At 40.4% G+C, this 10,348-nt stretch overlaps 1 protein-coding gene across 3 annotated transcripts; it reads right to left on the bottom strand.

Moving 5' to 3' along the window:
- Window positions 1–881: 881 nt before the first annotated feature.
- LOC114143744 (uncharacterized) lies at window positions 882–3,585 on the bottom strand. 3 transcript variants are annotated; one of them, XM_028016047.1, is made up of 3 exons: window positions 3,077–3,585; window positions 2,281–2,528; window positions 882–2,198 (listed from the first exon to the last, which is right to left on the bottom strand). In XM_028016047.1, the coding sequence occupies exon 3, from the start codon at window positions 2,137–2,139 to the stop codon at window positions 1,099–1,101; it is 1,041 nt and encodes a 346-aa protein (XP_027871848.1). In that variant the 5' UTR covers window positions 2,140–2,198; window positions 2,281–2,528; window positions 3,077–3,585; the 3' UTR covers window positions 882–1,098. The 3 variants fall into 3 exon arrangements, with proteins under 3 accessions (XP_027871848.1, XP_027871847.1, XP_027871846.1); XM_028016046.1 differs by having other exon boundaries at window positions 882–2,193; window positions 2,276–3,585; XM_028016045.1 differs by having other exon boundaries at window positions 2,281–3,585.
- Window positions 3,586–10,348: the final 6,763 nt, after the last annotated feature.

Raw genomic sequence — 10,348 nt, 5'->3', positions numbered from 1 at the left:
TATACATTAGACGGGTTGACATGCAGACAGTTAGTGACCATGATCGCCGTGCTAGTCACTAGCTTCCCCAAAGCTAACGCTAGTGATTAATCTCCAGTCCAGCCTCATTTGAGCGGCTGACCGTTGCAGACACCTCAGCACATCCTGGAGTCTGGACCACCTGCAGAGATTCCTGAAAGATGAATAAAGATTGCAATAAAAAGGTGGATATGAAGTTTATTTCTTGGAATATTAGTGATTCTTGAGATAAGGGACAAAATGGTTTTAAAATTCTTCCACCAAAAATGTTATTTATTCCTGAAGTTATGTATTCATACATGACAAATAATGTTTTGGGAATGTAAATATGTTAAGGTGCAGGCTCCCAGCTGCAGCATTTTCTTTTAAATTACATTTTTACTGGATCTGACTGAGAAATTTGTCAACACCATCAGACAAAAATAAATTGGTATAAAATTATTTTTTAATGAACTTATGACTGATATTTTTACTCTCTGTGGTGTCTTAATTATTTTAATTATGTCCATGTTTTTTAAATTAATCATACCACAATTTAAACATTTATTTAGTCTGTATTTAATTACTCCAGTTCAATTGATACAAAAAACAATTTTGAAAGTAATCACCACAATGAACAGTGTCATTTATTAGTAAAAAACACATATGCACCAAATACATGAATTCAGACATTTCACAAACAAATGCCTATCAAGAAACAAAATAAATGTTATTTTAAACAAAATGCAACATAAACTACATCTGACAGAGTTGACGGCACATGACGGTGTTGACACAAAACTGATGGTGGTGACAAACTAGTAAGTAAAAAGAAAACACTGAACTTGAAATGACATTTAAGAAGAATTAAATGCTGATAGAATGTGAAGATATGAAGAAAAAATGTGAAATAACCATATTTAGATTTCAAGGAACATCTAAATTTTTGAGAATGTACCTTTGTCACTGAAGTCATCAACCAGGACGATTTTCAATCAAAATGTAAAAGATGAATACAAACAAAAATATACACGACAGAACTTTTTGAAATATATTGTGAACTAATTCATATCTTTCTAAATCGCTTAAAAGTCAGAATATTTAATCCCCAGGCAATAGACGTGTCACATATTCTCCTTCAATAAAATCCATAACAGCTGGTGAAATGCGGTATACACCCCTGGTGCTGCTTGTGCGGACTGGTGAGGATGGTTTTCTCAGCCTAACTAGGACATCCGAAAATGGCACAAAGCAGATATCCCGACGACCTTGTTTTTGCTTGAAGCTAAGAGTTGGTCCATGAGGATGAAAAAATTCCACTTGTACATCTTCGTGCTCTTTGTCAATTTGTAAGGCTTTAGCCAGCCACCATTTTCCATCATACATCACAACAAGCCAGTCTTCACTTTGGACATCACAAGGATCTATCAGGGTTGTTGTTCCTTTAGGTGTCTTGCTCGGCTCCTTCTCCATTTCCTCCATCAGCATTTCCAGAGGATTTTGAACTTTAGCAGTGGTTGAACTTTCATGGACATCTGGGTCCTGTGTTGTGTTGCCAAAAGAGTGAATGGTGGGACTGAAGCACTTGCAAATCTGTGGCTCTCCGCAAAAACATGAAAGGAACCTACAATGGATGACATTCCCCTGAGCTAGCACTTGGTGAATGTTTCTTGTTCCTGGAATTGATTTCAGGGTTTGCAGGAGGAGAGAGTCATAAGACTGAAAATCTTCATTTGTCACAAATTGCAGCTTGACACCACTTAAGCTGTTGGACACCTTGTCAAAGAATAATTTGCCATCTATGATATCCTGACCTCTCAGCACAATACTGTCAGCACATCTCTTCACCGTCACCCCAATGCCATCTGGAGCGCCTTTGCCATGTGATGTTGGGAAGAAATTCCATGTAGCTTTCTCAAATCCCAGACGTTGCGGGACAACACAGAGGAGAAAGAAGTTCTTCTTATTTTTATATTGTTTGCTTGGACCATCAGACCAAAAGTGGATAGTGTTTATAGCCGGATATCTGATGTGAATATCTGTGAGGATTTGATCCATATAGGTCCATATGGCTGCAGCATCCTGACGCTTTGACTCCGAGATTGTGCAGAATCCTGCTTTTTGTTGCCCAGTGTAGAACATGCCTGTGTGAAGTGTGATCTGCGGGAGATTTTGTCCATAGTGACAGGATTGTACTTCTGAGCTGAATTTACATTTCCAGGCCTCAGAAAAGTCAACATGAACAATGGCTGTATTTTCTGGCCTTCCTTTGCTCTGTTTCTGCGTTCTCTTGCCTCCTTTTGTTTTTGCTTCCAAAGTCTTCTCTTACGTCTCTTATCTCTTTCACCCAGATTATTGATATGTTTTATTTTTCCCTCTTCCACTCTCTGTCTCCATCTTTTCCTTTCCTTTCTTAAAAACTCTTCCTTCAGCTCAGGCTGGCTATTTATTTTTTCTCTCCTTCTTTTCTGATACTCCCTGTTCCTTCTTTTGCGCTCCTCCACTGACAGCTTTTCTCTGGCCATTGTAGCCTGAAATATAGGCAATTATCATCAGTACACTGCTTGTCATGGGATAAACATACCCTTCCCTTACAAAATAAACTACATCTTATTAATTTTAAAGGACTAATAAAATTGTATTAAATTTAAACCATTAAACTTTACAAGTTGCTGAAAATAATCAGAAACATTTTTAAAAAGAAATACATGATGAATGTGAAGTGCTGTCAATTATGTAAAATACAGTAAAATGAATTAACTGCACACTTAAGTGACATTTGTCAACACCATCACTAAGAGAGTCAACACCGTCAGTTAAAAAATCTGATGGAGTTGACATCTGACGGAGTTGACAAAACGCCATGCTAACTTCATTTATATGATGATATTCTGAAGGAGGCCATATTGTAGCTCATCAGTTCTTTTAAATCCTTAAAATATACTAAAATTAAGCATTTATTTAACAAAATTTCATCAAAATTTTGAAAAATGTTACTTATGGTGTTGACACTTTATGGTTGTGACAAACAACTTAGGAATAAAAAAGAAGAAAAAACAAAAGAATAATATAAGCTTACCAGAGCTGCTTATCCCCCCAAGCACAGGAAGAGAAAGGAAGTGGTCATGGGGTCCTCAGAATTTCTGGTGCCCTTCAATAATGCCTGATTTTTTTCACATTCTTTCTATGTCTGACGGTGTTGACAAAAACTGAGGACACAATTTCAATTGAATTTGAAAATACATTAAATGACTTTTAATTGCATTCATTGATAGTTATGAAGTTAGTTGTTTGAATACTTATAAAATAATATATTATGACAACTAAATATAATTATTTTAGTTCTTTTAAACTATGATAATGTATTGAGTTCTACACCAGGACAAGGGCTTTTACAGACACCATTCACCTACTACAATGTTTAAAATAAAAAAATATTCAGCAAACACCAGGAAAACATACATTGTTGTGCTCAGATGACCCAGGTTAGTTTAGTCAGATATTTAAAAAATATATATTTGGTGTATATTTTATTCAAATTTTGTACTTTATCCATGGGACCTGTTTTGTCCCTATTCTCAAGAATCACTGAGTGCTCAGCTGGCAGAGGACACAACTACTGCATGAATGTGAGTCAGAACGAGAAAAACTGAGATTAAAGAGCGGAGAGATATAAAAAGCTTTTCCTTCATCCAGTTTCCTTCCCTGGGTCCTTTATGTCCTTTTTCACTTATTACTTACCAGAGAGCACATTATACAAACACATCAGCTGAAGGAGAAAGAGGTGATACAGGCTGGCAAAGCATCAATCACGCTTAGATTATTCTGACAATGGCTGTCAGAACAAACTGTGACTTTATGGATCAGATCCAGAAACCTTGACTCCTTCACACAGCCGAGAAGGTAAAACGAAAAGGTCAGGAATCAGCTGGAAATCACCCCAGTTAAAGTTAGTTTTTATTTCCTGAAGTCACGTCTAATTAGGGCCCCATGTGCAGCTGACAGTCATAATCACCCTGAACATTAAAAATGGCAACAGCTGTGGCCTGAAAATGTTTAGATGCGATCATTTCTGGTTAGCGGCGGCTTCGTCTCCCCTGGTGCCTCAGAAAAAGCTCAAAGATCTCCACAGGCTGCAGAGAAATGTCATTCTGGGATGTTTACGAGCCTCCAGGTGTCGCAGCGGTTTGGAGAGGTGATAAAAGCACGACCTCGAGTGGGACGGGGTTTTAAAAACTGCTGCCTCTGTGTGTTCCTGACCTTTACTGCTCACTCCAGAACATATAATGTAAAAATATCATTTAAAAATATGTTCCTGTTGGTCCATTTACAACCATCCACACATTTATGAGCAGCTCTATTTTCATCTTTTCATCTTTTTTGTATGATTTAAGTTGAAACGATGAAATAAAGAATAATTACATAAAATATTGCTGCATATCATCCACGTCTCTTCAAAGAGTCACTGGGGATGATGAGGCTGAGGGCAGCAGTCAGTCCTGCAGCAAATCTGAGGAAGCCTCTGACTGAAGACGGTTGCTGTTTGACACGCTAACAGATCAACATTCGGGCTGCAGAGAAACTATTATTATAATTTTTTATTATTTCAGGATAACACCATCAGTTGTTAACAAGCTCTGCTAATCCACCTCTTTTGCTTTTGCTGCTCCTCTTTAAATTTCTTATTTAGCTGTTCAAGGTAAATGTTTAGCTTGAACAGCTAAATATTTAGCCTTAACCTAAATATTTAGTTTAAAGCTTCATTTTAGTTTGCTAAATAGTTTGAAGCTAAATATTTGGCTTGCTAGTTAAATATTTAGCCCCTCAAGCTAATCATTTCTTATTACCGGTCCAGTCCTCTAAAAGTCCAACATTTGTGTTTCTAAATCACCTTTTCCATGTTCTGGCTGCGCGGCGCAGCAGCAGGTTCTGATCCGGTCCGTCTCTGCAGGGTTCATGCTTTCTATAAACAGTGATGGTTTTCCCCCGCTGACCCTCTTTCATCAGGTCCGACTCATGATCAGAAGCCAGAACCAGCAACGGTTGCCAGAACTGAAAATAGCAGCGCTCCAATTAGCCCGTCTCTGACCTTTTTCTTTAGCGCTGCAGACAGAACCGGGCTTCCATGCCAAGTTGGGACCCGGCCAGGTTCTGCAGATGGGAAATCACGAGTGCTGGAAATAAAATGATAACCAACAGGAAGGCTGGACGGCCGGAGCTGCAGAGGCTGCAGGTTGCTGTAAGTTGCTGCAGGTTGTTGCAGGTTGCTGTAGGAATGCTGCAGGTTGCTGTAGGTTGCTGCAGAGGCTGCAGGTTGCTGTAGGTTGTTGCAGGTTGCTGTAAGTTGCTGTAGGTTGTTGCAGGTTGCTGTAAGTTGCTGTAGGTTGCTGCAGGTTGTTGCAGGTTGCTGTAAGTTGCTGTAAGTTGCTGCAGAGGCTGCAGGTTGCTGTAGGAATGCTGCAGGTTGCTGTAAGTTGCTGCAGGTTGTTGCAGGTTGCTGAAGGTTGCTGCAGAGGCTGCAGGTTGCTGTAGGTTGTTGCAGGTTGCTGTAAGTTGCTGCAGGTTGCTGTAAGTTGCTGCAGAGGCTGCAGGTTACTGTAAGTTGCTGCAGGTTGTTGCAGGTTGCTGTAAGTTGCTGCAGAGGCTGCAGGTTGCTGTAGGAATGCTGCAGGTTGCTGTAAGTTGCTGCAGGTTGTTGCAGGTTGCTGAAGGTTGCTGCAGAGGCTGCAGGTTGCTGTAGGTTGTTGCAGGTTGCTGTAAGTTGCTGCAGGTTGCTGTAAGTTGCTGCAGAGGCTGCAGGTTACTGTAAGTTGCTGCAGGTTGTTGCAGGTTGCTGTAAGTTGCTGCAGAGGCTGCAGGTTGCTGTAGGAATGCTGCAGGTTGCTGTAAGTTGCTGCAGGTTGTTGCAGGTTGCTGAAGGTTGCTGCAGAGGCTGCAGGTTGCTGTAGGTTGTTGCAGGTTGCTGTAAGTTGCTGCAGGTTGTTGCAGGTTGCTGTAAGTTGCTGCAGAGGCTGCAGGTTGCTGTAGGTTGTTGCAGGTTGCTGTAAGTTGCTGCAGGTTGCTGAAGGTTGCTGCAGAGGCTGCAGGTTGCTGTAGGTTGTTGCAGGTTGCTGTAAGTTGCTGCAGAGGCTGCAGGTTACTGTAAGTTGCTGCAGGTTGTTGCAGGTTGCTGCAGGTTGCTGTAAGTTGCTGCAGAGGCTGCAGGTTGCTTAAGAAGAGGAACATTTTTAAAGTTAAATCAATTTTCACCCAAACTGTGAACAAAGACTGAAGATTCCTCTTCCTGCTGCCAACTCTTACAGCCTAAAATCCATTATCATGTAAAAAACAAAAAACACTCTTTCTCTCTAAAGTTCAGGCTGAGGTCGAGAGCTGGAGGAGGAAGCTGCAAAGTGCAAGAACTGTGAAAGGTCAGATGTGATGAAAACGCCCGATCATCGTCACGAGTTTCTGCTGAAGCCAGAATGAGAACAGGCAGAAAGAGAAGAGATGCTGCTCTGAGCAGAAACCACAAATTCATAGGGAGATTATTCTCGGCCGCCTAACGCCGTCCGCGTAACGCCGTCTGCGTAACGCCGTCCGCCTTATCGCCGTCTGCGTAACAGAGTCTCATCCACAGCTTTATGGTTCCGACCATCTTTTTCTAGTCAGAAACTTTTCCATTTCACGCTAGCTATGCTAGCTTGAGGAGCAAAGATGGCTGAAAATTTGACTGGTTGCTAGGTAACCGGGCTTGGCTTGGCTGGTGTTGCTAGGTAACAGCTCAGCGCCCATAGAATAACTTAATCTGGATTTTTTTTTATTACTAATTTTCCAGTCACCAAAATAAAAAGCTTGAATGTTTTTAAGCATTTGGTTGTTCTTAGAAGCTGCAGAAACCCAAATGGACGTATGAAAATTGCAAAAGGTTAATTTTGCATAACAGATTCCCTTTAATTCCTCCCACGTCCAGCTGCTCCTCTGAAACCTCTGAAACCTCTGAAACCTCTCTGACTTCCTTCTGTTCATGTTTGGTCTGCAATGCTTTAAAAAACCTGCATTTCTTACCTGCTTTTAATAACAAAATATGAAACTATTCTGCAGGCCGAGTGAAGCAAAGAGCAACCATCATTCCTGGGAGTCGGAGAGAAATCCATCCAGCTCTGGAGCAACATTCATTTTTAATCTGCGACATGATCTCTGATAGGAGTAGAATCTGTTGGAGGGTAAGAGGTGGAAAGATTTCTGATAGCACTGCAGAAATCCAGAGAGAGTTCCTGAAAGAGCCGGTCGCAGACGGATACGGAGAATCATCTTTTCATGATGTTTGATGGATCCAGATGCAGATCAGCCTTGTTTGGTTGGTTTTTCAGCTATAGTCACTTTAAATTATTGATATCCTGCTTTTCTCTGAATACGTCTCAAAGTTTGATCTGTTTTACTTGGATGCAACTTTTGAGAGATAGATTTGAATTTCCTGTCTGCATTGTCTTATTTCAGTCTGTTTTGGTGCTTAAACCAAACAGCCAACCTTAAAAGCTGTTTCACCTTAAAAGCCAAAAATATTCAGATTTTTACTTCATTTTTAAAATAAAGATTTTTTTCCTGAATTTGAATTTCATCATTCTTTAATATTTTTCTATCAAGGAAACTGAATTTGTTTGCATCATTTGGGATACAAATAAATCTGAATCTGAATCAAACTGCCTGTACTAAGTTTTACAGGGTTAGACACAGCAGCCAAATGCGACACGTATCCAACATTCATGGCAGTCAGTTCGACCCAAAGCCAACCTTCTCATCCAGAAACAATCCGATCTGTGACACACGGGGAACTAAATCGTATCTGGTTGTCTTCAAAGCGTCTGCAGTCTGAACGGTCACGTCACATTTTATCCAGTTCTTTTACATATTGATGTGAGACGTGCATCATAATTCTGCACCAGAAGAAGCCAGATGGTCAATCTGGACGTAAACAGGCTGAAAACTATTATTATGAAATTATAGAAGAAGTCTGTGACAGTGAAGAACATTTTATCTGAATCTCCTGACCGGGACGCCCCATCCAAACCAGAGCTGGGCAGGAATAGTTACATTTACTCGAGTAACTCTTTAGGGGAAAAAATTACTTTTTGGAGTAATGCTGTACTTTTTACTTTTACTTTAGTGATTGTATATTATGTATCAATACTCTTACTTGAAGAGTATTTCTGGATTCTCTACATATGAATAACTTAAATTAAGAATAAGTTTGTTTTAACCAAACTTTCACCAGACACACACCTGTAGTTTTTGTTCAAATTTTGTGAACTTTATATTTATTTTGAAAAACATTTCTTTTGCCTGATTTTATTATGTTATTTTTCATTTTGGCCTATAAAAACACCAAAAATCCCACATAATTATATTTTGGTCCATCTTCTGATTGAATTTCTAAATATTAAATAATTGATGTTTTGATCAATTACTTAGTGCTTGAGTCGCCTTTTTATCAAATACTTTTTAATCTTACTTGAGTAATTTCTTGGAAGGCTATACTTTTTACTTTTACTCCAAATAGCGCTTCTCTTAAAATGTTTGGTTCCTCACCTCCGATCCAAACAGACTTCACAGACGGTGCCGTTTGTACTCCAGAAAACCAGTTTCTGCTGCTGTTTTTGCTTTTTATCAGCTTCCTTCGTCTTGTTCTCATTTGGTGACGATGCTTTTAAAAATTTTCCAGACGCTATAAGTCCGGCTGGATGTGCATAACTAAGAGTTTTCCACCCTGTTCAGTTTCCACATTAAGCAACATCAAAGGACCGGCGGTGAAGATTGGGGCTGAAATCAGGCCTGGAAACACAATTACTTTCAAAAGCATTGTATCAGTCTTCAAAGCAGAACACAAGTATTGAACGCTAACCCATAAGCTACCATAGATACTGTATGTTTTCTTTATAATGTCGGAGCTTCAAACGGCCGACAGGCGTAATTTCCATCACAGCTGAGGCCAGCAGGTGTCAGTCAGTTATGGTAGCTGAATTGTATATTAATTGTACAATTTAATTGTACATTAAACATATTTTTGTGTTTTTATTATTTAACGCCCTTTAATCTGCCATTTTGTTGATGAAATTTGCAAAACAAATCAACTTGATTGATTGATAGAATATTAAAGAGCAGCTTGTATTTAGATGTGAACATGCATGTAAATAGGAATCAAATTGTATTCAATAAGTACATTTCTATGTTTACATCCAAATGCTAAAGATTTTTACAGTGATATGCTGCAGTATATGCATTGGAAAATGGTCAAGTATTTAAAATAATCTCTCATATGCCAAACAGTCCATGTGACATTTTTGATGTTTGGATCAAAATTCAAGGTCAAAATCAAGATACATCTTTGGTATTATTGTTCCATTTATTGCCACATTAATATACTTTCCTATAAAATATGATTTTTAAAAGTATTAGACACTGGGACAGTCAGGTTATTTGTCATCCTCCCACATAAAGAATCGCTTCGTTTTGTTCGGCCTCCCCGTCTCGCTCTCTCTCAGCCGTATGTGTGGCAGGTGGATTTCCTGTCTTTGTAATTAGAACCAAATTAGGTTAAACTGCGTTTCTTCCCTCGCCATCTTGTTTTTGTATGAAAAGATGTTAAGAACACAGACATAAAGTTTACAGCGCAGACACAGAGCCACGCTGGGCAACATAATTCTTTGTTCACAAAGATAAATCATTCTCACTGCTCACTCAACGCACCTCTTCAAGCACAACCACATGTTATACCTGCAGTTCACATCGAGCTGCACAGCAGAGCAACGCAGTGGGGTTTCATCTTGACTCCTACCTTGATGCAGGAGGTCAGGGGGCTTATAATACCCTGGGGGAAACCCTGGATATATGTAAACACATCAGTGACTCCTGGATTCCTGGGCTTCTCACCCCGTCTCTAAGGGAGCCCAGAGACCCAACGGAGAAAACCCCTCCAGTATAACAAGGCAGCTCCCAGGAGGGGCACTCTCCAGTACCCCCTCCAAGGACTTAAAAAGGTGGGTAAACAGTCAGAACCCGACCCAAACCCGTAGGTAGAGGGAGAGGCTATCCTCTTGTTCACCCCAACGTACAGGCACCAAGATGGAGGCAACAAGAAAGCCCACTCCTCTCACAAGGGGCAACTCCAGGATGGGAGAACATCCAACCCCTTTCAAGGAGACCGGCTCCAGAACCGGAGCCATGCACTGCAGTGAGTCCGACTATTTCTAGCCGGAACCCATGGGCTCTTTTCGGGCTGAGCCCGGCCGGGCTCCATGGGTTAAAGCCCGGCCACCAGGGGCTCCCCAACGTGCCCCGCCCCCAGGCCTGGCTCCAGGGTGGGACCTCATGT

Source organism: Xiphophorus couchianus, chromosome 4, assembly GCF_001444195.1.
Source record: "Xiphophorus couchianus chromosome 4, X_couchianus-1.0, whole genome shotgun sequence".
Classification (NCBI taxonomy): Eukaryota; Metazoa; Chordata; class Actinopteri; order Cyprinodontiformes; family Poeciliidae; genus Xiphophorus; species Xiphophorus couchianus.
This window is presented reverse-complemented; position numbering and strand designations above follow the sequence as displayed.

Excerpts from the sequence above, each read along its gene's own strand:
- LOC114143744 (XM_028016046.1), bottom strand. The coding sequence starts at position 2,139 with ATGTTCTACACTGGGCAACAAAAAGCAGGATTCTGCACAATCTCGGAG.